At 36.5% G+C, this 25,792-nt stretch overlaps 1 protein-coding gene and 1 pseudogene across 6 annotated transcripts in view; one reads left to right on the plus strand and one right to left on the minus strand.

Annotated features, from left to right (window-relative positions):
- Positions 1-25,591, minus strand: part of DACH2 (dachshund family transcription factor 2) — a 676,255-nt gene extending 650,664 nt beyond the window's left edge. For all 6 annotated transcript variants that reach the window (XM_007992197.3, XM_037989462.2, XM_007992199.3 and 3 more), the window contains exon 1: positions 24,881-25,591. In XM_007992197.3, the coding sequence (XP_007990388.2) occupies positions 24,881-25,389 (509 nt within the window). In that variant the 5' untranslated portion in view covers positions 25,390-25,591. The remainder of the gene's footprint in view (positions 1-24,880) is intronic.
- LOC103232294 (putative elongation factor 1-alpha-like 3) lies at positions 12,569-13,806 on the plus strand (annotated as a pseudogene).
- Positions 25,592-25,792: the final 201 nt, after the last annotated feature.

Here is a 25,792-nt window from a genome sequence, read left to right on the forward strand (position 1 = left end):
AATAAAAACACAAAATACCAAACCTATGGGATTCAGCAAAAGCAATAATAAGAGGGAAGTTTATAGCTGTAAGTGCCTACATCAAAAAAGAAGAAAAACTTCAAATAAACTATCTAACATTACACCTAAAAGAATTTAAAAAGCAAGAGCAAATCAAACTCAAAATTAGTAGAAGAAAATAAATAATAAAATTAGGAAAGAAATAAAATGGAAATGATAGAAAACAAAAGATTTATAAAACAAAAAAAAATTGATTTGTTAAACAAAATTTACAAACCTTTAACCAGACTAACTAAGAAAAAAAAAGAGAGAAAATCCCAATAAATAAAATTAGAATTGAAAAAAGGAGACATTACAATGGATACTGCAGAAATTCAAAGGATCATTAGTGGCTACTATGAGCAACTACATGCCAATAAATTGGAAAACCTAAAAGAAATAAACAAATTCCTAGATACATACATACCAAGACTGAAACAGAAAGAAATTCAAAACCTGAACAGTTCAGTAACAAGTAATGACATTGAAGCAGTAACAAAATTCTCCCAGTAAAGAAAAGCCTGGGGTCCCAGAGCAAGATGGCCAAATAAGAACAGCTCCAGTCTCTAGCTCCCAGCGCGAGCGACACAGAAAACGGGTGATTTCTGCATTTTCAACTAAGGTACTGGGTTCATCTCACTGGGGAGTGCCAGACAATCAGTGCTGGTCAGCTGGTGCAGCCCGACCAGCAAGAGCTGAAGCAGGCAGGGCGAGGCACTGCCTCACCTGGGAAGCAAGAGGGGGAAGTGAATCCCTTTTCCTAGCCAGGGGAACTGAGACACACAACACCTAGAAAATCGGGTAACTCCCATCCTAATACTGCGCTTTACCAAGGGTCTTAGCAAAGGGCACACCAGTGGATTATATCCCATACCTGGCTGGGAGGGCCCCACGCCCGCCCTCGGAGCCTCCCTCATTGCTAGCACAGCAGTCTGCAAGGCAGCAGCGAGGCTGGGGGAGGGGCGCCTGCCATTGCTGAGGCTTAAGTAAGTAAACAAAGCTGCCTGGAAGCTCGAACTGGGTGGAGCCCACAGCAGCTCAAGGAGGCCTGCCTGTCTCTGTAGACTCCACCTCTGGAGACAGGGCATAGCTAAACAAAAAGCAGCAGAAACCTCTTCAGATGCAAATGACCCTGTCTGACAGCTTTGAAGAGAGCAGTGGATCTCCCAACACAGAGGTTGAGATCTGAGAACAGACAGACTGCCTGCTCAAGTGGGTCCCTGACCCCTGAGTAGCCTAACTGGGAGACATCCCCCACTAGGTGCAGACCAACATCCCACACCTCACACGGTGGGGTACACCCCTGAGATGAAGCTTCCAGAGCAAGAATCAGACAGGAAAACTCACTGTTCAGCAATATTCTGTCTTCTGCAGCCTCTGCTGCTGATACCCAGGCAAACAGGGTCTGGAGTGGACCTCAAGCAATCTCCAACAGACCTACAGCTGAGGGTCCTGACTGTTAGAAGGAAAACTAACAAACAGAAAGAACACCCACACCAAAACCCCATCAGTACATCACCATCATCAAACACCAAAGGCAGATAAAACCACAAAGATGGGGAAAAAGCAGGGCAGAAAAGCTGGAAATTCAAAAAATAAGAGCGCATCTCCCCCTCCAAAGGAACGCCACTCATCACCAGCAACGGATCAAACCTGGATGGAGAATGACTGACGAGTTGAGAGAAGATGGCTTCAGTCCATCAAACTTCTCAGAGCTAAAGGAGGAGTTACGTACCCAGCACAAAGAAACTAAAAATCTTGAAAAAAGAATGGAAGAATGGAAAACTAGAATAATCAATGCGGAGAAGGACATAAACGAATGGACAGAGAAAAAAACCATAACACAAAAAATACGTGACAAATGCACAAGCTTCAGTAACCGACTCAATCAACTGGAAGAAAGAGTATCAGTGATTGAGGATCAAATGAATGAAATGAAGCAAGAAGAGAAGTCTAAAGAAAAAAGACAAAAAAGAAATGAACAAAGCCTTCAAGAAGTATGGGATTATGTGAAAAGACCAAATCTACATCTGATTGGGGTGCCTGAAAGTGAGGGGGAAAATGGAACCAAGTTGGAAAACACTCCTCAGGATATCAACCAGGAGAACTTCCCCAACCTAGTAGGGCAGGCCAACATTCAAATTCAGGAAATACAGAGAACGCCACAAAGATACTCCTCGAGAAGAGTAACTCCAAGACACATAATTGTCAGATTCACCAAAGTTGAAATGAAGGAAAAACTGTTAAGGGCAGCCAGAGAGAAAGGTCAGATTACCCACAAAGGGAAGCCCATCAGACTAACAGCAGATCTCTCGGCAGAAACTCTCCAAGCCAGAAGAGAGTGGGGGCCGTATTCAACATTCTTAAAGAAAAGAATTTTCAACCCAGAATTTCATATCCAGCCAAAATAAGTGTCATCAGTGAAGGAGAAATAAAATCCTTTACAGACAAGCAAATGCTTAGAGATTTTGTCACCACCAGGCCTGCCCCACAAGAGACCCTGAAGGAAGCACTAAACATGGAAAGGAACAACCGGTACCAGCCATTGCAAAACCATGCCAAAATGTAAAGACCATCAATGCTACAAAGAAACTGCATCAACTAACGAGCAAAATAACCAGCTAATATCACAATGACAGGATCAAGTTCACACATAACAATATTAACCTTAAATGTAAATGGACTAAATGGTTCAATTAAAAGACACAGACTGGCAAATTGGATATAGAGTCAAGACCCATCAGTTTGCTGGATTCAGGAGACCCATCTCACATGCAGAGACACACATAGGCTCAAACTAAAGGGATGGAGGAAGATCTACCAAGCAAATGGAGAACAAAAGAAAAGCAGGGGTTGCAATCCTAGTCTCTGATAAAACAGACTTTAAACCATCAAAGATCAAAAGAGACAAAGAAGGCCATTACATAATGGCCAAGGGATCAATTCAACAGGAAGAGCTAACTATCCTAAATATATATGCACCCAATACAGGAGCACCCAGATTCATAAAGCAAGTCCTTAGAGACTTACAAAGAGACTGAGATTCCCATACAATAATGATGGGAGACTTCAACACCCCACTGTCAACATTAGACAGATCAACGAGACAGAAAGTTAACAAGGATATCCAGGAATTGAACTCAACTCTGCACCAAGCAGACGTCTACAGAACTCTCCACCCCAAATCAACAGAATATACATTCTTCTCAGCACGACATCACACTTATTCCAAAATTGACAACATAATTGGAAGTAAAGCACTCCTCAGCAAATGTAAAAGAACAGAAATTATAACAAACTCTCTCTCAGACCACAGTGCAATCAAACTAGGACTCAGGACTAAGAAACTCAATCAAAACCGCTCAACTACATGGAAACTGAACAACCTGCTCCTGAATGACTACTGGGTACATCACAAAAATGAAGGCAGAAATGAAGGTGTTCTTTGAAACCAATGAGAACAAAGATACAACATACCAGAATCTCTGGGACACATTTAAAGCAGTGTGTAGAGGGAAATTTATAGCACTAAATGTCCATAAGAGAAAGCTGGAAAGATCTAAAATTGACACTCTAACATCACAATTAAAAGAACTACAGAAGCAAGAGCAAATACATTGAAAAGCTAGCAGAAGGCAAGAAATAACTAAGATCAGAGCAGAACTGAAGGAGATAGAGACACAAAAAACCCTCCAAAAAATCAATGAATCCAGGAGCTGGTTTTTTGAAAAGATCAACAAAATTGATAGACCACTAGCAAGACTAATAAAGAAGAAAAAAGAGAAGAATCAAATAGACACAATAAAAAATGATAAAGGGGGTATCACCAACGACCCCACAGAAATACAAACTACCATCAGAGAATACTATAAACTCCTCTATGCAAATAAACTAGAAAATCTAGAAGAAATGGATAATTTCCTGGACACTTACACTCTCACAAGACTAAACCAGGAAGAAGTTGAATCCCTGAAGAGACCAATAGCAGGCCCTGAAATTGAGGCAATAATTAATAGCCTACAAACCAAAAAAAGTCCAGGACCAGATGGATTCACAGCTGAATTCTACCAGAGGTACAAGGAGGAGCTGGTACCATTCCTTCTGAAACTACTCCAATCAATAGAAAAAGAGGGAATCCTCCCTAACTCATTTTATGAGGCCAAAATCATCCTGATACCAAAGCCTGGCAGAGACACAACAACAAAAAGAGAATTTTAGACCAATATCCCTGATGAACGTTGATGCAAAAATCCTCAATAAAATATGGGCAAACCTAATCCAGCAGCACATCAAAAAGCTTATCCACCATGATCAAGTGGGCTTCATCTCTGGGATGCAAGGCTGGTTCAACATACGCAAATCAATAAACGTAATCCAGCATATAAACAGAACCAAAGACAAAAACTACATGATTATCTCAATAGATGCAGAAAAGGCCTTTGACAAAATTCAACAGCCCTTCATGCTAAAAACTCTCAATAAATTCAGCATTGATGGAATGTATCTCAAAATAATGAGAGTTATTTATGACAAACACACAGACAATATCATACTGAAAGGGCAAAAAAAATTGGAAGCATTCCCTTTGAAAACTGGCACAAGACAGGGATGCCCTCTCTCACCACTCCTATTCAACATAGTGTTGGAAGTTCTGGCTAGGGCAATCAGTCAAGAGAAAGAAATCAAGGGTATTCAGTTAGGAAAAGAAGAAGTCAAATTGTCCCTGTTTGCAGATGATATGATTGTATATTTCAAAACCCCCGTCATCTCAGCCCAAAATCTCCTTAAGCTGATAAGAAACTTCAGCAAAGTCTCAGGATACAAAATTAATGTGCAAAAATCACAAGCATTCTTATACACCAGTAACAGACAGAGAGCCAAATCAGGAATGAACTTCCATTCACAATTGCTTCAAACAGAATAAAATACCTAGGAATCCAACTTATAAGGGATGTGAAGGACCTCTTCAAGGAGAACTACAAACCACTGCTCAGTGAAATAAAAGAGGACACAAACAAATAGAAGAACATACCATGCTCATGGATAGGAAGAATCAATATCGTGAAAATGGCCATACTGCCCAAGGTAATTTATAGATTCAAAGCCATTCCCATCAAGCTACCGATGACTTTCTTCACATAATTGGAAAAAACTGCTTTAAAGTTCATATGGAACCAAAAAAGACCCCGCATTGCCAAGACAATCCTAAGTCAAAAGATCAAAGCTGGAGGCATCACGCTACCTGACTTCAAACTACATTACAAGGCTAAAATAACCAAAACAGCATGGTACTGGTATAGTACAAAACAGAGAGATAGACCAATAGAACAGAACAGAGTCCTCAGAAATAATACCACACATCTACAGCCATCTGATCTTTGACAAACCTCAGAAAAACAAGAAATGGGGAAAGGATTTTCTATTTAATAAATGGTGCTGGGAAAATTGGCTAGCCATATGTAGAAAGCCGATACTGGATCCTTTCCTTACTCCTTATATGAAAATTAATTCAAGATGGATTAGAGACTTAAATGTTAGACCTAATACCATAAAAACCCTGGAAGAAAACCTAGGTAATACCATTCAGGACAGAGGCATGGGCAAGGACTTCATGTCTAAAACATCAAAAGCAATGGCAACAAAAGCCAAAATTGACAAATGGGATCTAATTAAACTAAGGAGCTTCTGCACAGCCAAGGAAACTACCATCAGAGTGAACAGGCAACCTACAGAATGGGAGAAAATTTTTGCAATCCACTCATCTGACAAAGGGCTAATATCCAGAACCTACAAAGAACTCAAACAAATTTACAAGAAAAAAACAAACAACCCCATCAAAAAGTGGGCAAAGGATATGAACAGACATTTTTCTCAAAAGAAGACATGCATACAGCCAACAGACACATGAAAATATGCTCGTCATCACTGGCCATCAGAGAAAAAAATCAAAACCACAATGAGATACCATCTCACACCAGTTAGAATGGCAATCATTAAAAAGTCAGGAAACAACAGGTGCTGGAGAGGATGTGGAGAAATAGGAACACTTTTACACTGTTGGTGGGATTGTAAACTAGTTCAACCATTATGGAAAACAGTATGGGGATTCCTCAAGGATCTAGAACTAGAAATACCATATGACCCAGCCATCCCATTACTGGGTATATAACCAAAGGATTATAAATCATGCTGCTATAAAGACACATGCACACGTATGTTTATTGCGGCACTATTCACAATAGCAAAGACTTGGAATCAACCCAAATGTCCATCAGTGACAGACTGGATTAAGAAAATGTGGCACATATACACCATGGAATACTATGCAGCCATAAAAAAAGATGAGTTTGTATCCTTTGTAGGGACATGGATGCAGCTGGAAACCATCATTCTCAGCAAAGTATCGCAAGAACAGAAAACCAAACACCACATGTTCTCACTCATAGGTGGGAATTGAACAATGAGATCACTTGGATTCTGGAAGGGGAACATCACACACCGGGGCCTATTATGGGGAGGGGGAAGGGGGGAGGGATGACATTGAGAGTTACACCTGATGTAAATGACGAGTTTATGGGTGCTGACGAGTTGATGGGTGCAGCACACAAACATGGCACAGGTCTACAAATGTAACAAACCTGCACGTTGTGCACATGTACCCTAGAACTTAAAGTATAATAATAAAAATAAATTAAATTAAAAAAAAGAAAAGCCTGGGACCTGAAAGCTTTACTGATAAATTCTACCAAACATTTAAAAAAGAATGAAACCGAATACTACTCAAACTCTTCCAAAAAAAATAGAGGAGGAGGGAATACTTCCACACTGAATCTATGAGGCCAGTATTAACCTGACACCCAAACCAGACAAAAACACATCAAAAAATGAAAACTACAGTCCAATACCTCATATGAATTTGATGTAAAAATCCTCAGCAAAATATTAGCAAGCCAAATTCAGGAATACATTAGAAAGATCATTCAACATGACCAAGTGGGATTTATCGCTGGGATGCAAGGCTGGTGCAGCATATACAAATCAATTGCTTTGACACATCATATCAACAGAATAAAGAATAAAAACTATGTAATCATTTCAAATGATGCTAGAAAAGCATTTGGTGAAGTCCAACATCCTTCATGTTAAAAAGCCTCAAAAAACTGGGGATAGAAGGAATATATCTCAACATAATAAGAGCCATATATGACAGACCCACAGCTAGTATCATACTAAATGAGGAAAAACTGAAAGCCTTTCCTTTAAGATCTGGAACATGACAAGGATGCCCACTATCATCACTGTTATTCAACATAGTACTGGAAGGCCTAGCTAGAGCAATCACACAAGAAAAAAATATAAAGGGCAGCCAAATTAAAAAGGAAGAAGTCAAACTATGCTTGTTTGCAGATGATATGATCTTATATTTGGAAAAACATAAAGACTCCACAAGAAAGTTGTTAGAACTGATAAACAAATTAAGTAAAATTACAGAATACGAAATCAACGTACAAATATCAGTGGCATTTCTATATGCCAGCAGTGAACAATCTGAAAAAGAAAAAATTATAAAACTTACATGGGACCACAAAAGACCCAGAATAACCAAACCTACGCTAACCAGAAAAGCAAAACTAGAAGAGTCTTATTACCTACTTCAAATTATACTACAGAGCTATAAGGAACCAAAACAGCATGTTACTGGCATAAAAACAGATATATACACCGATTGGAACAGAATAGAGAACCCAGAAGCAAATCCACAAACCTACAGTGAACTCATTTTCAACAAAGGTGCCAAAAATAGACCCTAGGGAAAAGAAAATCTCTTCAATAAAGAGTTCTGGGAAAAGTGGAAATGTATACACAGAGGAATGAAGCTAGATCCCTATGTCTCACCATATGCAAAAATCAAATCAAAATGGATTAAAGACTTAAACCTAACACCTCAAACTGTGAAACTGCTACAACTTTGGGGAAGATCTCCAGGGTATTGGTGTGGGCAAAGATTTCTTGAGCAACACCCCACAAGTATAGGCAACCAAAGCAAAAATGAACAAACGGGATCACATCCAGTTAAAAAGCTTCTGCACAGCGAAGGATACATTTAATAAAGTGAAGAGACAACCCACAAAATAAAAGAAAATATTTGCAAACTACCCATGTGACAAGGGATTAATAACCAGAATATATAAGGAGCTCAAACAACTATATATGAAAAAAATCTAATAATCCAATTAAAAAAACATGAGCGAAAGATTTGAGAAGACATTTCTCAAAAGAAGACATACAAATGGCAAACAGGTATAAGAAAAGGTTCCCAACATCATTTGTCATCAGAGAAATGCAAATCAAAACTACAATGAGATACCCTCTCACCCCAATTTAAATTGCTTATATCCAAAGGACAGGCAATAATAAATACTGGTGAGGATGTAGAGAAAAGGGGAGCTTCATACATTGTTGGTGGAAATGTAAGTTAGTAAAACAACTATGGAGAACATTTTGGAGCATCCTCAAAAAACTAAAATTTGAGCTACCATTTGATCCAGCAATACCACTGCAGAGTATATACACAAAAGAAACAAAATCAGTATATCAAAGAGATACCTGCACTCCCTTGTTCATTGCAGCACTGTTTACGATAGCTAAGATTTGGAAGCAACGTAAGTTCCATCAACAGATGAATGGATAAAGAAAATGTGGTACACAATTGCCCCAAAACGAATAAAATACCTCTGAATACAGTGAACCAGGGAGGTGAAAGATCTCTACAATGAGAATTACAAACCACTGATTAAAAAAAAAAAAAATCTGAGACAATACGAATGGAAAAACATCCCATGCTTACGGGTAGAAAGAATCAGTATCATTAAAATGGTCACACTGCCCAAAGCAATTTACAGATCCGATGCTATTCCTATCAAACTACCAATGACATTCTTCACAAAACTAGGAAAAAAAGAACTATTTTAAAATTCATATAGAACCAAGAAAGAGCCCGAATAGCCAAGGCATTCCTAAGCAAAAAGAACAAAGCTGGAGGCATCATGTTACCCAACTTCATACTATATTACAGTACTACAGTAACCAAAAAAGCATGGTACTGATAAAAAAGCAGACACACAGACCAATGGAACAGAATACAGAACCCAGAAAAAAGGCCACACACCTACAACAACCTGATCTTCAACAAACCTGACAAAGACAAACAATGAGGAAAAGACTCCCTATTCAATAAATGGTGCTGGGATAACTGTCTAGACATATGCAGAAGACTGAAGCTGGACCCCTTCCTTACACCATATACTAAACTCAACTCAAGATGGATTAAAGACTTAAATGTGAAACTCAAAACTATTAAAATCCTGGAAGGCAACCTAGTCAATACCATCCTGGACAGAGGAACGGCCAAAGACTTCATGACAAAGACACCAAAGGCAATCGCGACAAAAGCAAAAATTGACAAATGGAATCTAATTAAATTTAAGAGCTTCTGAACAGCAAAAGAAACTATCAACAGAGTGAACAGACAGTCTACAGAATGGGAGAAAATATTTGCAAACTATGCATTTGATAAAGGTAATATCAAATATCTGTAAGGAACTTAAACAATTTTACAAGAAAAAAACAAACCACCCCATTAAAAAGTGAGCAAACACTTTTCAAAAGAAGACAGACATGTGACCAACAAGCATATGAAAAAAACTCAATATCACTGATCATTAGAGAAACAAAATCAAAACCACAAGGAGATACCATGTCACACCAGTCAGAATGGCTATTACTAGAAAGCAAAAATAAAAAAAAAAAAATAACATGCCGGCGAGGTTGCAGAGAAAAGGGAACACTTATACACTGCTGGGCAGAGTGTAAATTAGTTCAACCATTGTGTAAAACAGTTTGGTGATCTCTCAAAGAGCTAAAAGCAGAACTACTATTTGACCCAGCAATCCCAGTACTGGGTATATAACCAAAGGAATATAATTTGTTTTATTATAAAGACAAACGCGCATGTCTGTTCATTGCAGCGCTATTCACAATAGCGGACATAGAATCAACATAAATGCCCATCAATGACAGAACGGATAAAAAAAAGTGATATATATACACCATGGAATATTATGCAGCCATAAAAAATAATGAGATTGTGTCTTTTGTGGGAGGCTAGAGGCTATTATCCTCAGCAAACTAATGCAAGAACAGAAAACTAAATACCACATATTGTCACTTGTAAGTGGGAGCTAAATGATGAGAACTTATGAACGCAAAGAAGTAAACAACAGACACTGGGATATACTCAAGTGGGGAGGGTGGGAGGAGAAAGAGGAGCAAAAAAGATTATTATTGGTTACTGAGCTTAATTCCTGGGTGATGAAATAATCTGTATAACAAATCCCAGTCACATGAGTATACCTATGTAACAAAACTTCACAGGTATTCCTGAATCTAAAACAAACATTAAAAAAAGAAAATGTGGCACATACACATGATGGAGTCCTATCAGCCATAAAAAAGAATGAGACCCAGTCATTGGAAACAACATGTATGGAACTGGAGATCATTATGCTAAATGAAATAATCCAGGCACAGGAAGACACACATCACATGTTCTCACTTATTTGTGGAATCTTAAAATAAAAAAAAAAAAAAAATGAGCTAATGGACACAGAAAGTAGAAGGATGGTTACCAGAGGCTTGGAAGAATAGTGAGGGGCTGGAGGGAAGGTGGGGATGGTTAATGGGTACAAAAAAAATAGAGGGAATGAATAAGACCTACTATTTGATAGTACAATAGGGTGACTAGAGTCAATATAACTTAATTGTACATTTTAAAATAACTTAGAGTGTAATTAAATTGTTTGTAACTCAAAGAATAAATGTTTGAGTGGATGGATACCCCACTCTCCATGATGTGGTTATTTCACATTGCATGCCTATATCAAAATATCTCATGTACCCCATAAATACATACATCTACTATGTAACCACAAAAATTTTTAAAAATAACTTAAAAATAAACTTTTACCTAAAAAATGTATACACAAAAATATAAATAATTTATTCTCAGCACGTTTCAAAAATGTGCTATGGCAAGCTAGAATCAATCAAACAGAACAGGAATAGTAAGAACATTTACCAAGGATATGTAAATGGACATTTTATAATTTTTTAATTAAAGTAACATTTACAAGAATGCTAAACGAATATTACTTTAATATAACATTTATACAAATGTTTTATTAAGGTTTTTAATGCTGCCTCAAATGGAATAATATTTCTACATTTTGCCTTTAGTGTTTTTTCTTTTTATTCACAGTTAATATTTGTATGTCTTTTGTTCCTGTTCATTATTAATCTGATTAATCTTACCACTAAAATGAAGACAATTGAAAGGGATAATTCATTCAAGAACTCTATGCATATGCCTTTATCAGTACACTCTATACTGCCTACTTCCCACCTATCAGTTAGTTCCTGGTCTATTCTCTATTTACATTAGAAACATTCTCTCAACAAGTTTTCTCCACCCTTTTTTAGCTTCATTCCTTTGTTCATTCCCAAATAGAACTCTATCAATGCTAACATGACCGAAATATAGTCCTCCTGTTTGTAAAATCAAGAGGCTTCCCAAATAATGGAAAACTAAATTATTGAGCTTCACTGCCCCTTCTTTGAAGGAACATGAATCCATATGGGACAAAGGCTTTTACATATTTCCCACTAATGTAGAGAAAGACCTCAAAAAAAAAGGAATTCTCGGATTTTATTTACATTTATAAACTGAGAACCATCTTGGAAACAAAAAAAAAAAAAATTAAAAAAAAAAAAAGAAACAAAACACCAAACTGAATACACAGCATATCTGTCATTCAATTCAATGAGACTAAACCATAAATAATGAAAGCTTTAGGCTGCTCTGCCTATGGAGTAGTCATTCCTTTGTTCCTTTACTTTCTTGATAAACTTACTTTCACTTGAAAACAAGGAAAAATAATAAAAGCTTTAGATTGTGGCAGAATAGGGATTATGTAAACATCATATGACTTCATAAAAAAGAACATGCTCCTAAAATAACAAAAACCCGTCAGTCCTCAAGGAACAACCCAAAAGAACTGCAAATGTAAGAATGTGGCTCTGTCAAATGTACGTATACCAATTAAACACTGGAGCAGTTACTACTCTCTTTAGAGGTCACAGTGTTCTATATGTGCCCATCATCAAAATGACTGCTCTTGACAGGATATAATCAGCATCAAGACTATATAATGTTCCTTTTCTTAATTGCAAGCTGAAAATCAATTAATTATTCTCTGCATAGAGTAGAAACGCTTCACAGAAATCTGATTTAGAGTTATACTCATCAATGCTTTCCAACCCAAAGCTATAATTCCTCTGGTGTCAAGAAATTTTTATTTAACTGAAGGAAGATGGTTATTTAGGGGTTCTAAACACAGGAAGGTGTGTTAAAGTAAACAACTGGCCTCATGTAATTTGCCAGGTTTTGATCTGCTAACACCTGTAATGACTACTGTATTCATTAAGAACATGATTACAGGGACATCTCAGGTTGACTGTGCTGTCCTGATTGGTGCTGCTGGTGTTGGTGAATTTGAAGCTGGTATCTCCAAGAATGGGCAGACCAGTAAGCATGCCCTCCTGGCTTACACACTGGGTGTGAAACAGCTAATTGTTGGTGTTAACAAAATGGATTCCACTGAGCCACCCTACAGCCAGAAGAGATACGAGGAAATCATTAAGGAAGTCAGCACTTACATTAAGAAAATTGGCTACAACCCCGACACAGTAGCATTTCTGCCAATTTCGGGTCGGAATGATGACAACATGCTGGAGCCAAGTGCTAATGTGCCTTGGTTCAAGGGATGGAAAGTCACCTGTACAGATGGCAATGCCAGTGGAACCACACTGCTTGAGGCTCTGGACTACATCCTACCACCATCTCGTCCAACTGACAAGCCCTTGTGCCTGCCTCTCCAGGATGTCCACAAAATTGGTGGTATTGGTACTGTGCCTGTTGGTCAAGTGAAGACTGGTGTTCTCAAACCCGGTATGGTAGTCACCTTTGTTGCAGTCGATATTACAACTGAAATAAAGTCTGTTGAAAGGCACCAGGAAGCTTTGAGTGAAATAAAGCTTTGAGTGAAATGAAATAAAGCTTTATTCCTGGGAACAATGTGGGCTTCCATGTCAAGAATGTGTCTGTCAAGGATGTTCGTTCTGGCAACATTGCTGGTGACAGCAAAAATGGCCCACCAATGAAAGCAGCCGGCATCACTGCTCAGGTGATTATCCTGAACCATCCAGGGCAAATCAGTGCTGGCTATGCCCCTGTACTGGATTGCCGCATGGCTCACATTGCATGCAAGTTTGCTGAGCTGAAGGAAAAGACTGATCACCTTTCTGGTAAGCAGCTGGAAGATGGCTCTAAATTCTTGAAGTCTGGTGATGCTGCCATCATTGATATGGTTCCTGGCAACCTCGTGTGTATTAAGAGCTTCTCAGACTATCCTCCTCTGGGTCACTTTGCTGTTTGTGATGTGAGACAGACAGTTGGTGTGGGTGTCATCAAAGCAGTGAACCAGAAGGCTGCTGGAGCTGGCAAGGTCACCAAGTCTGCCCAGAAAGCTCAGAAGGCTAAATGAATATTATCCCTAATACCTGACACCCCAGTCTTAATCAGTGGTGGAAGAAGAGTCTCTGAATTCTTTGTTTCAATTGGCCATTTAAGTTTAATAGTAAAAGACTGATTAATGATAACAATGCATTGTAAAACCTTCAGAAGGAAATAAAAATGTTTTGTGGACCACTTCATTTTTTTTGTTTTTTTTTTTTGTGTGTGTGGGTTTTTTTTTTTTTTTTTTTTTTGCATGTGGCAGTTTTAAGTTATTAGTTTTTAAAATCAATACTTTTTAATGGAAACAACTTGACCAAAATCTGTCACATAATTTTGAGACCCATTAAAAGAGAGTTTAATGAGAAAAAAAGTAAATAAAATTGAATATTAGAATAAGTAAATTTTATTTAGACAGGTAAATATGCCGAGAACATTTTATAATGCACTGCAAAGCCAAATCAATGTTATTTTAATTTTCCACATTTCTGAATTATATGTATTATTTATTCTTCCTTCCACTAATGTAGGTTAGCTGAGAGTTAACCATGAAACAATAAAACTCAACCTAGATAATCTGGAGGTGAAACAATAAGAATGTAGCGAGTTCTTAGTATTACCACTTCCCCTGATAAGGAGACTTGCACATAGTAGGTGCTTACTAAATATTTGTCGAAATGAATTGAATTGGAAAATATCACACTTATATGTTTAAAATTAATATGCTAATTGGCTTATAAAGTGAGACCTGAAGATTGTATGCTATGCATAAAATGTACTATGGAGTAATGTTTTTTCTATGAACAAATTCCCCTTTTGCATACCTCAGATAAAAACCTAGGGGGAACTCACAGATTTTTCTACAAAATAAATTTAGAAGTTTAACAGGTTACAGGATATTTTTCAAAGCAGCAAGCTTAACAGTAACATTAAACATTTAATTATACATGTTTGCAAATAATCTGGTTTTCTAAAGTTATTTACATTTAAACATAACATATTAAGGGTCAATGTACTCTGGATGAATAAAAACAAATCACTCATCTCTGTTTTAATTTTTGGCATAATACTGTACAGGACCACATGCAAAGCAAATGATGCTCTAAGACTGAGGATCTTACTAATTTAAAACTCTTAACACAAATCAAAGCAAGCTTTTTAACATAAATTTTTAAAAAATCCACAGTTGCACATTTTATTACAAAAACATGTGTTTCATGGATTGATTAACTTTATGAATTTAACAATTCATATCCCTTTTAACAAATATATAAAAAGTTACTAAGGTCAATTAACTATGGTCATTCTTAAGTGGAAATACATGTTTTACTTCATGCTCCTTTTTATGTGTACTTTATAAGCACACTTTCTGCTCTCATAAAACTAAAATGCCTTCTTTTGTATCTTAATAACTGACTGTTTTTAATTGGACTTTTCTGGTATAATTCTAAAGACTGAAAAAGGGTCTAATGTTTACTGATATAATGCATGAGGCAGATATGGGAAAGGAAATTTAAGGATTATTCAATAATAGATGTGGCAAAATTTTGTAATCTCAAATATTTCATAATTTAGTAAATATAATAGGAGGGATAATACAGCTTATACACCTTAAGCTAATGATAGCATAATGGTAGTCTGTACGGTCCATGAAAGAACAGACTGTATTGTTCATTTCATTCACAGCACTTAGCACCTAGACCACTGCCTGGCACCACAAAGAATACCCTTAATAAATGCTCGACAGACACACACACACACACACACACACACACACACACATGCACACACACACACACAGGCTATCATAACAAATCTAATCATGAGCGATCAAAATGGTTGTAAAGAAGTTTTTAAAATTTCATTTAAATGCCAATAATTAAGTAGATAGACATGAATTTTCCAAATGTCTATAGCTTAAAGACAATACAGCAAAAATCATACTCACTGGTTGCCACTGCACTCCCGCCTGGGTGACAGAGCCAGACCTTGTCCCAAACAAAAACAAAAACAAAAACAAAACACACACCAAAAAAAAATCCATACTCACTGGGATCTAACTTATGTCCTCTGGGGAGGTCAACTTGAGGTTTGGTAATTAAACTTCCTTGGATTGAACCCAAAAGGGGAACCATATCATAATGTATCCCATCTTATCATCAGTAGTGTTATATAGAGCAAGTCTTCGGTGTGTGCACATTTACTATCATTTTAGAATGATCAAGGCTTTGACTACATATATAATATTTTATGGATGATCATATTAAAGTTTTTACATAGTTCTGTGAATTTAGTGTGCTTTAATATGGCACTAAACTCAAGATTCTTAAAATAGATACTCTGTAATTGCACCTATATACCCTACTACCAAAGGCCATTAAGAGACAGTATAGTCTTATATGATAATTACATATGTTTTCAAAACGTTTTTACTTCAGTATAGCAGGATATCTCATAATGCACACATAACATACATAATGCATTAACAGTATGATAATAAAAATAAATTTTTCTAAATATTGTTTGTAAAAATAAATACATAATTAACATTGTTTGTGATGATAGTACTATATTTTTAGACAAACATGAAAGATAGACTTCTCACAAAATAACTGAAAGCTCAGAAACTAACATATTGCTATAAGCTATAATGGTTATAACTGTTAATCCAATACACCTTTTATACAAACCCATAAACACATGAGTGGAAAAATAGCACAGATGTTCATCTCTAATGCAATTTCCATTCAATTTCCTAAGTGCGGTCCCTGTGTGCAAACTAGCTTAACGTTATGTTTAGCTTGCAAATTCTTTTAATAAATAATGAATGCAATAAAACTAGATCAATGGCAAGCTGAGAAATCATAAAAAAAAAAAAAAGGCTTTTGTGTTCAGGCTGTTGCCCATTTCAAACTTTAATCCGGCGACAGATCAATAATACTTTTTTCTTTTAACCTATCACATAAATAGCAGATAGACTAAATGTAGCCCAAATGCTGTTACCAGCTAGTAGTTGCTAGCAACCTGATAAGATCACTGTACACAACTGCAATCGAATGCTATATACCTTTGTATACACACTACATTACGCACCATTGAACAGTCAATTTGTTTAAAAATAAAAAGATTACACAGCAATAAAAATACTGTGGTTTATTATTTTTTAAACTTTCCTGTACTATGTATTTTTCCAGTAGTATGATTACAAAGTTCCACCACAATTTGCTCTAATAAACAAAGTAATTGTAATGGGTCAAAATAGTACACAGGTACAAGTAGTTTCAACTTCAGGGTTCCTAGATTAAAGGAAATTTTACTCTTCAAAATTAATTACACCTGAAAGAATTAAGTTCTTTTTTAAATGGGTGGTGAGGAGGATAGTTCATGCAAATTTGAGTTTCCATTGGATTGGGTCTTAAGATTATTCAGTAAAAAAATCAAATCATTATTTTTAACATGTATTTGTATTTCTAGTCACAGACTAGAAAGAAGGGAGGAAAACCCTCTTGTTACCAACTCATTTTGAATACACATGTATTTACTGTTTGAAAACAGGATCACAAGTCAACTGCCACAAGGGTTAGTGCTCATATCAAGTAGTATAAATCTAAATCACCAATAATCATTTTATGGTCTTAGGCTCACTTTACTTATTAATTCTTGCCTTTTCATAATATTTGAGCATCTCTACTGGGTTTTCACCTAAGGGAAATATCAAGAAGTCATACTTGCTTTGAAGATGTACTTCATTTCAAATAGTCTAAGTTCATATACTAGATTTTGATACCTTTACATGTGTATTTGTGAAAGGTCTATGGCATGATTACAAATTGTTTTATATTGGATTTAAAATTTCAGGATTAGTATCTCTTCAATAACTGCATACTTTAACTATTTCTTACCTTTTGTTAAGGAACATCATAATCTGCAAAGAATTCTGATAAGAGGAATAAATGTGTGTATATGTGTATGCATAGTTGTATTCATTCAACAAATGTGAATTAAGTGTCGAATATACACACAATATTAGGCTTCATGAACCGTTTCAAAGAACATTACTGGAGTTAAAAATGACTCCTCAGAAATTGTTATTATAAACCCAAGGTTTTGTTTTATGTAACAAATTCAGTTCTCTTTTAAGGATACCATGATAGGTATTGATAAAGATACCTTTTCCTTAAAGTATATTCAATTTTGCATAAAACAACTTGTGTTACTTCTTAAACTCACAGTCTCAGTATAATATTTTCACCAATTTTAACATACAAATTTAGTGTTGAAGAAGGATGTGGTGAGATACCACCATGAAGGCATTTACACGTTTTAAAGAAAATTTGGAAAAAAGTTAACTATTGTCCCATAATTTACTGAAGTTCATTTTAAACTTCTCTTTAAACTCTACCATAGATAATAGTATATGTATCATAAACATCCATCATTAGCCTAACTGATTGAGATACAATTTTTCCTGAATTTGAGATCTAAACAGTATCATAGAACAGTGTTAACTGTTTTCCTATTCTAATAAAGGTAGGAATAAAATTATAATTAAGGAATACTGTATAGGCTTTCAAAGAGGATCTACTTCTAAAAACTGATTTTTAAAATACATATTCTTCAGAAAGCTGAAAAAGAGAAAATTTGAATCTCCTTTTTAAAATTTGCATTTTCAAATATCAGACTAACTGAAAAGTTATATCACCTACAATATTAAATTCAAAATATTTCACATCAATTGACAGCATTGTTTCTCTCTCAGAATTAAGGAAACAAAGCCATGGGTTAAATGAAATGAAGTATGGTGGTTATGATATTTAAGGGAGGTAAGTAATAAATTTCACTAGAGTGATATCAAAGTTCCTTTTGGTGACCATATGCTTTTCTATAGCTTAAGAAATTAAACTATAAAAGTAGCATTTATTGCTACTGGATAATTTATGATTTATAAATAATTACCCAGAATATAAATATATTAACATGAAATAAACTTTTCTGGGATTTTCAGCATTACAAAGTGAATAAATGATGAATACACAATGGACAGACTGTCTCCTTCCTACTAAAAAAAATACTAAATCCTGAAGGAGTTCTAAATCCCTTCATAAGAGTATATTGCAGCTGCATTAAGCCAACGAAAAGCTTATTAGTAAGGATTTAAAAACTAACACCCTTCTGTAATCAATTTGGATACAGTATTATTCTATTTATAGTGACACTTTCAATGTGTCCCAACCATATATTACTAATTCTCATTTTTCCTGCTATGATTAAATATTAATATAGAGGCACTATTAAGCAGCTACACTATATTTAGGTTTTAATATGTTGATTTCCACCATTTTGGAATAGTTCACAATATAGCATGAGTATTGAGACTCTTTCCCATGAAAAATCTTAAGATTGATTTGGTATTTTTCTCTGATTCTCAAATAAAATAAATTTAGTTGTTCTAGCAGAAAATGGAAAAAGGGATGCCGCCACTTTAAAAGCTTCAATCTCTTTGACATTGCTGGCAGTGTATGGGAACATTAATGCATCTGTCATGATAACAAGCTAAGAATAACATCTAGACATCAAACCGAGCAGAGAATCCATCTGAAGTGATTCATTCAGATCTGTCTCATTGATTTATTAAACACAGGGCAACATCTGCAGCCTCACAGAGCCGCTTGGTGAAATGAATGCAAGATCAATTCAAATGGAAAAAAGTGTAAAAGAGATAAATCAAAACACAATTTGCATGCAGTTTCACAATCAGGCTTATTGGGTGCAAATGCTCAATTTCCCTTCCAAAGCAAATGTGTTTAAATGTTGTTTTATCTTTTTAGAATTGTGTGATCTGAAGTGACAGTGAAGAGTTTTGCAGGTTGAGATGGTGAAAAAGAAAAGGAGGAAATAAATGCAACCAAAGGCTTTTTGAATATGCAACAAGAATATCATTAATACCTAATTGTTTTGCTTTGAGGGAAAGGTTTGATGTCTTTTTCGCAAAAACATAATATTTTCAGTTTTGGATCAATTAGGATGGTTTTAATACATACTTAAAATGTATAGAGTAGATAACCCCAAATCATTTGTATCTCTAAATGCATAAGACGAAGTGCCACTGGAGAGCGAGATTACCAACTGAAATATAACATGTTCTGATTAGGCTTTTCATAATTGTATTTGTCTGCTAGAAGCATGTTAAAGACATCTATGAATTTCATTAAGACAAAATAAATTTACCTAAGAAAGCATCAAATAATTCAGACTTGATATCTTCTATAGGTATTAGGTATTTCCTGTGTAAAGCCATATAAAACATTAATGTCTGAAGACCATCATGTACTAATTATTTATTGACATTCATGTGCTATACATTGAGGATCATATGATACATAAAAATCCAAAGATATACTGCATCATGTCATGGATCATTTCTTTAATGCAGTATCCATCACCTAATAAATGAGTGAGGCGCATATGAATACCAGCTAAAGTAGTTAAATACAAAACTGTTGGTAAATCAGAAACGTATATTTAAAATGAATGTAAACATGGAAGGTCTATGCATTGGCATATAATTATAATTGCTTTGATTATAATCTTGACATCATTCTTCTCATAAAGGACAGAGCATTGTTGACCATGTGGCTGCTTTTAACAGACAATATGACTGTCTTTTCATCATCCTATAGAATAGAATGTGCATTTACTACACAGATTCTTTTCTAAAATGTTTTTATCATTACTTAAAATGTAAGCGATACAAAATATTAGCTCAGGAAAGTGATTCAAGTTCTGCAAAAATTTGATGTTGCCTAACTGTAAATGTAAAACATAAATTTTCAAAGTAAATTATGCTACTCTATATAGATTATGAACTATAAAGTACTCATCAAGTTTGAATACAAAGCTAAACTCATTGAGTGCTCATAATAACCATATTTCTAGTATTTGAAAATAGTTTTAAAATGTTGTAAAATGTGCTTTGATATTAAAAATATCTTTAATATAAAACCATATTCGTGTTCTGTTTATATACTATCAAAATAACAAGAAACTACAATTGGAAATTTTAAGTTTAAAAACTGAATTCTGTTTGGTTTGAATATATGTTGAATCATGTCTCCAAATGCATTACTAAAATGTTTTCTTAGTCATTCTTTCTTGTTTCGTCAAGCACCCATTTAACTCTAAATGACCAAATAACATTTAATCAGTTGGCCCTCAAACAAAATTAAATGCTGGTCATGAAATCTGACAATATTTTACTTTTATATTGATAGGTAGGTAAAAAGAGAAACACTAAAATCTATTGATTGTTTAGTCATTTTCATATTTAGGGAAAACAATTTTAATTTAATATTTTACTGCTGCATTAAACTTAGGAGAATTTAGTAAGAAAAATCTATTGCATAAGAATGAAAATTGTCTACATTCGCTTTCTAAACCTGCCTGTCCTCTCTGGTATTAAAAACTATAAGTTTTCTTGTACAAAATATTACACAGAAATCACAGTGCTTTATCTGCAAAAACAAAATCCAAAACAGTATAGTGGTTTTTTCCCATTTAATGTTGATTATTTTTATCATCCTTTAAAAAAAAATCCTCAAAATAATACCCTTATAATTAATTTTGGAAGTTAACAGTCATGAAGGAAAAATGTTGTACAGTTCTTTGAAATTACAAAGATGTAAACCTTGACTTGTCAAACAGAACAATGAATGGTCAGGAGTTTTAATCTCACTATCTCTCTAGTAGTTGAAGCAGATATTATTTCTTAACTTCTAGGAAGACAACTAAATATTTCAATAATTGGCTAATAACAAAATAGTTAATATAAGGCACTGGTAGTTCTTGCTGTGACTTTCAGTACTATCAAAGAAACAATTATGTATATATTTTACTCATTCATTTTTCTTCAGTGTACACAATGGGCACTGAAGCAAATCAAAATATCACTTAGTAGTAATACCTCAAGGTCCTTGAAAATGACCAATTTGAAAACAGTACATTTTGTGTGTTCTGGGATGGCATAGAAAGCATTCCAAATGCTCTAAGTCAGGACTTGTACTCTTCCCCACATACTTGACAGAGAAGGGAATAAATGTTTATTATACAGGAAGAGAAAATTGCCAATGACACCATTACAAATAGGCCTTCCATTCAACAACATATAATGAACATTTATCCATCAAGCGATGAAGATGAATCTTCTTTGAAATAAGAATGGTGTTTAAGAGTTTCCATTCGCTAAACATTTACTTTTTTCTTGCGCTTCCCTCCCTGCTCTTAGCTAGAAGCACTAAGAAGTCATGAGTCCTGAAGGACAATCCTCTTTAGCCAGATCTCCACTGGTACATCACTCATCTTGGAGCATCTCTATAAGCTCTTCTGTTCCATCTTTCACTCCATCTCAAGGCATCACTGTGCTCTTTTCCTGCATTTCTACTCTCTTCCTGGCCTGGAGTCTCATCTACCTTACTTTGTCTCTCTTGGACCTCTTTCCTATTTACATCCTTTACCTTTCTTTTCACTGAATAGAAAAGTCACAGAAATAATGTGGATCTAAAAATTTCACAATTTTCTTTAAAAATTCAGATTTGGGGAGTAACTTAAAGTATACATTTCTGTAAATAATCTCACCTAAAGTCATATAGCATTTATTAAATGCATTATTACATTTTGTAATTTTAATAATGTGGTTAGGAGGGCACTTTGAATCACTAAAATTTGTTGATATCATTTTATCATTAATTAGATTTTTCCCAGAAATTGTGGTTTTCTTCTATCTAAAATTGCAATTTAAGTGTGTTTCTAGTAGTTTTCCTCATCTTCACTAATGGATTGCATTCATAGAATATACTTCATAAATTTTTACAATTAAGAAAATTGCAATACTTGTAACACAGTTTTAAAATATGAATATAACAAACAAAATATCCATAGAGAAAAGAAAATGCAATAGAAGGCACATGAATCACATCACAGATATATTTCTTCCTACATATTTAATATTTCTCTATCACCTTTATACACACACATACACACAAGCAATTCACACACACGAAAAGTTACTATTGCTGTGATAAGGAGTAAATAAAAGTTAATTAGATAAAAATAATAACCTAAACATACATGGTATAACAGGGTCCAAAAATATTATAAGATCACCGGCCTCTGGATGTTTTTTTTTTAATAAGTAGCTCTAATAAAAATTAGGAAAAGTTTCCATTTATAGAGAAAAGTATCAAAATCATATTAAAATACTAATCTATTTATTTGAAAATTGTAGTCATAGGTTTTTCTCAAGAATGTGCAAATTAATTGAGGAAGGAAGAATTTCCTAAGTGTAATAACTGTTCCACTTTAAGAATGGGCATTTGTAAGAGAGGGGAGAGGGGGAAGAGAGAAAGAACAGGGATGGGGAGATGAGAGACTGATAAAGAGAGAGAGTTAATAAGAGAATAGGTTTTCATGTCTACAATTATTTAAATGTTTGAGTGTTTTGGATGGCAACAAATGAATTAGATGGCCACTGTCTGAAGTCTCTTGTAATCTTTTTAGTTTGTGTACTAATAAAAATGCTTTGTAGTCAAAATAAAATTGTCTTTTTACTCTTACAATCCATAATTGCCTGTTTTATTGAGGGAGCCTTTATCCTTTGTGTTTTAAGGCCATCTATCTTCCTTAAGAAAAGCTGATACAATAAACCGGTTTTGTAAGCCCTAAATATGAATCAGGTAGGAGTTCTTACATAAACAGTTTTCTGTTTAATTGCTTGAACACAGAAAAACACTGCTCAATGGAAGAAAAAAAAAAGAAGGAAAAAGGTTCCCTTGTAAGTTCTGTAGCATTATCTTACTGTAGCAGTAACAGTAAGCAACAGTTTGCCTACAAGTTGTCAGTATCATTCAACTGTACGGCTTTTACAACAGATGTGGTAAACTGTTACAGTTTTAGTTCATAGACCCAGAGACGTTATGATTTAAAGTTCATTTTTGAGAAAGGTTTTTTTTTTTTTTTTTTTTTTGCAAAATAATAAGCAGTAGTGCTGTTTTACAACAAAACCCTTTGCTCCTTTTAACCACGTGATGGTGATTTTTGTGCCAAATCTGTGCTTTCCTGAGATGTTACCAAACTGGAGATGGAATAAACACTAGAAGACTAATTCACAGGTGTTTAAAAAGTCAGATAATCTTGAGTATTCTTTTTTTCTTTTTAAACTCAGAAACACTGAACACAATTTGCTTCTCATATGCAAATGGACATTTATTCACTAGTGTACTTCTAAATTGTGATATGAAGGAGGTACACTTACAACCAGGGAAGCTGACCATCAACATTTAAAGAATCCTGTCTTTAAGGGAATAGGATCCTCCCAACTGTTCACCTGGAAGAGCTGAGAGCATCCTCTCTAGAAAATCTGCCAACTTGTACACCAACATCCAATCCAGTCCCAGCCACAGTGATTCATGCCCCACATTGCCCTCTGCAGATAACCCAAAACGGACGATCCCAGGAAAGTGATATTTGTCGTCGTCCTTTTGTAAAAATAGTATCCATCGACTTTCCTGTATCGTGTACTGGGGAGCTTTGCACAGCAAGCATGGGCATACGTTCTCACGCGCACTTGCACACACACACACATCAACACCACCACAAACAACACCACACACCCCACACGTTCTCACAGCAAGCACACGGGATGGGGATCGAATCACCCTCTGGGATGGATTCTAGACTTCCCACCCCCTGCATGCCCCAAATGCTGTGTTCTGGCTTGCTAGCTTAGGAGCCCAGTTTACAGCTCAGCCAGCCCCCGGAGAAAGCCCTTGGTATCCATGTTCAGAAGAAAACCTATCCGACCCGTGCGGCCACAAAAGAGCAGGAAAGAAAACCAAAGAGAGAAATTAACAAATAACCACAAGCAGCCAAAAGCCATGCAAGATAAGGGCAAAAGGCTGGAAAGTTTCAATAGAGGACTGCAAACTCAAGTTTGTGCGGGACGTTTTTAGACCCAAGCCCTTGCACTGAGCGCGGACTAGAAGGCACCGGCATTAATGAAACCTTCTAGTCCTCTTTCCCCACCGACTTACAGCGTGAAGAATAGAGGCAAACTAGTTAAGACTCACTCTACAAACAAAGTTGGATGAGGGTGGTGAGGCATGCAGAAGAGGCCAAAGGGGTAAGAGAAGCGGGAGAGCCAAGAAACGAGTGTCTCACCTGGCATTGGTGCAATCGGTGAACAAAGTTTCGAAGTCTTTCCTGGTGATGAGTTTGCAGCGGTTTACCCCGGGCTGGATGGCCCCCAGCCCGCGGAGGATCCGGACCTGCTCGACAGTACACACCACGGGGGATATATCCAGTCTCTTCAGCTTGGTGTACACAGTGTGCAAGCCTCCCACCAGGTGCTTGAGAAAAAGATCAAAGACTTGCGGCAGGCAGATCAGTTCCTGGCCGTCCATCAGGAACGAAGCCACCTTCATCCCGTGCATGTCGACCATGCGGCACTCATTGGTGTTGGTGTTGCCGCTGCCGCCGCCGCCACTACCGACCCCGCCACCTCCGGCACTGCTGCTATGGTTATTAACCATGAAACTATTGATCATATTAGGAGTGAGACGAGGGGGCTCCCCGGGAGTCGAGTACAGGGGTTCGGCCCGGAATAAGCCCCCCGGGACGCCGGAGCCGCTGGAAGTTGCAGAGATCACTGGAGATGCGGAGACAGCCATGGTCACTCTGTCTCAATCGTGGGTCCTCGGGCCCTCGCTTTCTCGCCCTGGCTCCTCTAGATCCCCTCGCACTCACTCCCTCACTCTCGCTCTCTCTGGCGCGCTCTCTCTGGCGCGCTCTCGCTGACTCGGAACTGTTGGCAAGTCTTCAGCAGCCGGCTCACGCTCAAGCTCACCCACCACCCAACAAACAGTGAGCAGCCCCGACCCTCTGCGGCCCCAAACCCCACCCCCACCACACCCCCTCCGGAGACTGGCAGCGCCCCGCAGCCAATGGGCCCCACCCCCTCTGCGCCGAAGCGCTCCGAATGGCTGCCGCTGGCGAGGAGGTGGAGACTCCCTGGCCGGCGTCCGACTACCTGAGTGGGTTCAGGCTGGACGGTGAAGAGAGATCCAGTCAGAG

Source organism: Chlorocebus sabaeus, chromosome X (genome assembly GCF_047675955.1).
Source record: "Chlorocebus sabaeus isolate Y175 chromosome X, mChlSab1.0.hap1, whole genome shotgun sequence".
NCBI lineage: Eukaryota > Metazoa > Chordata > Mammalia > Primates > Cercopithecidae > Chlorocebus > Chlorocebus sabaeus.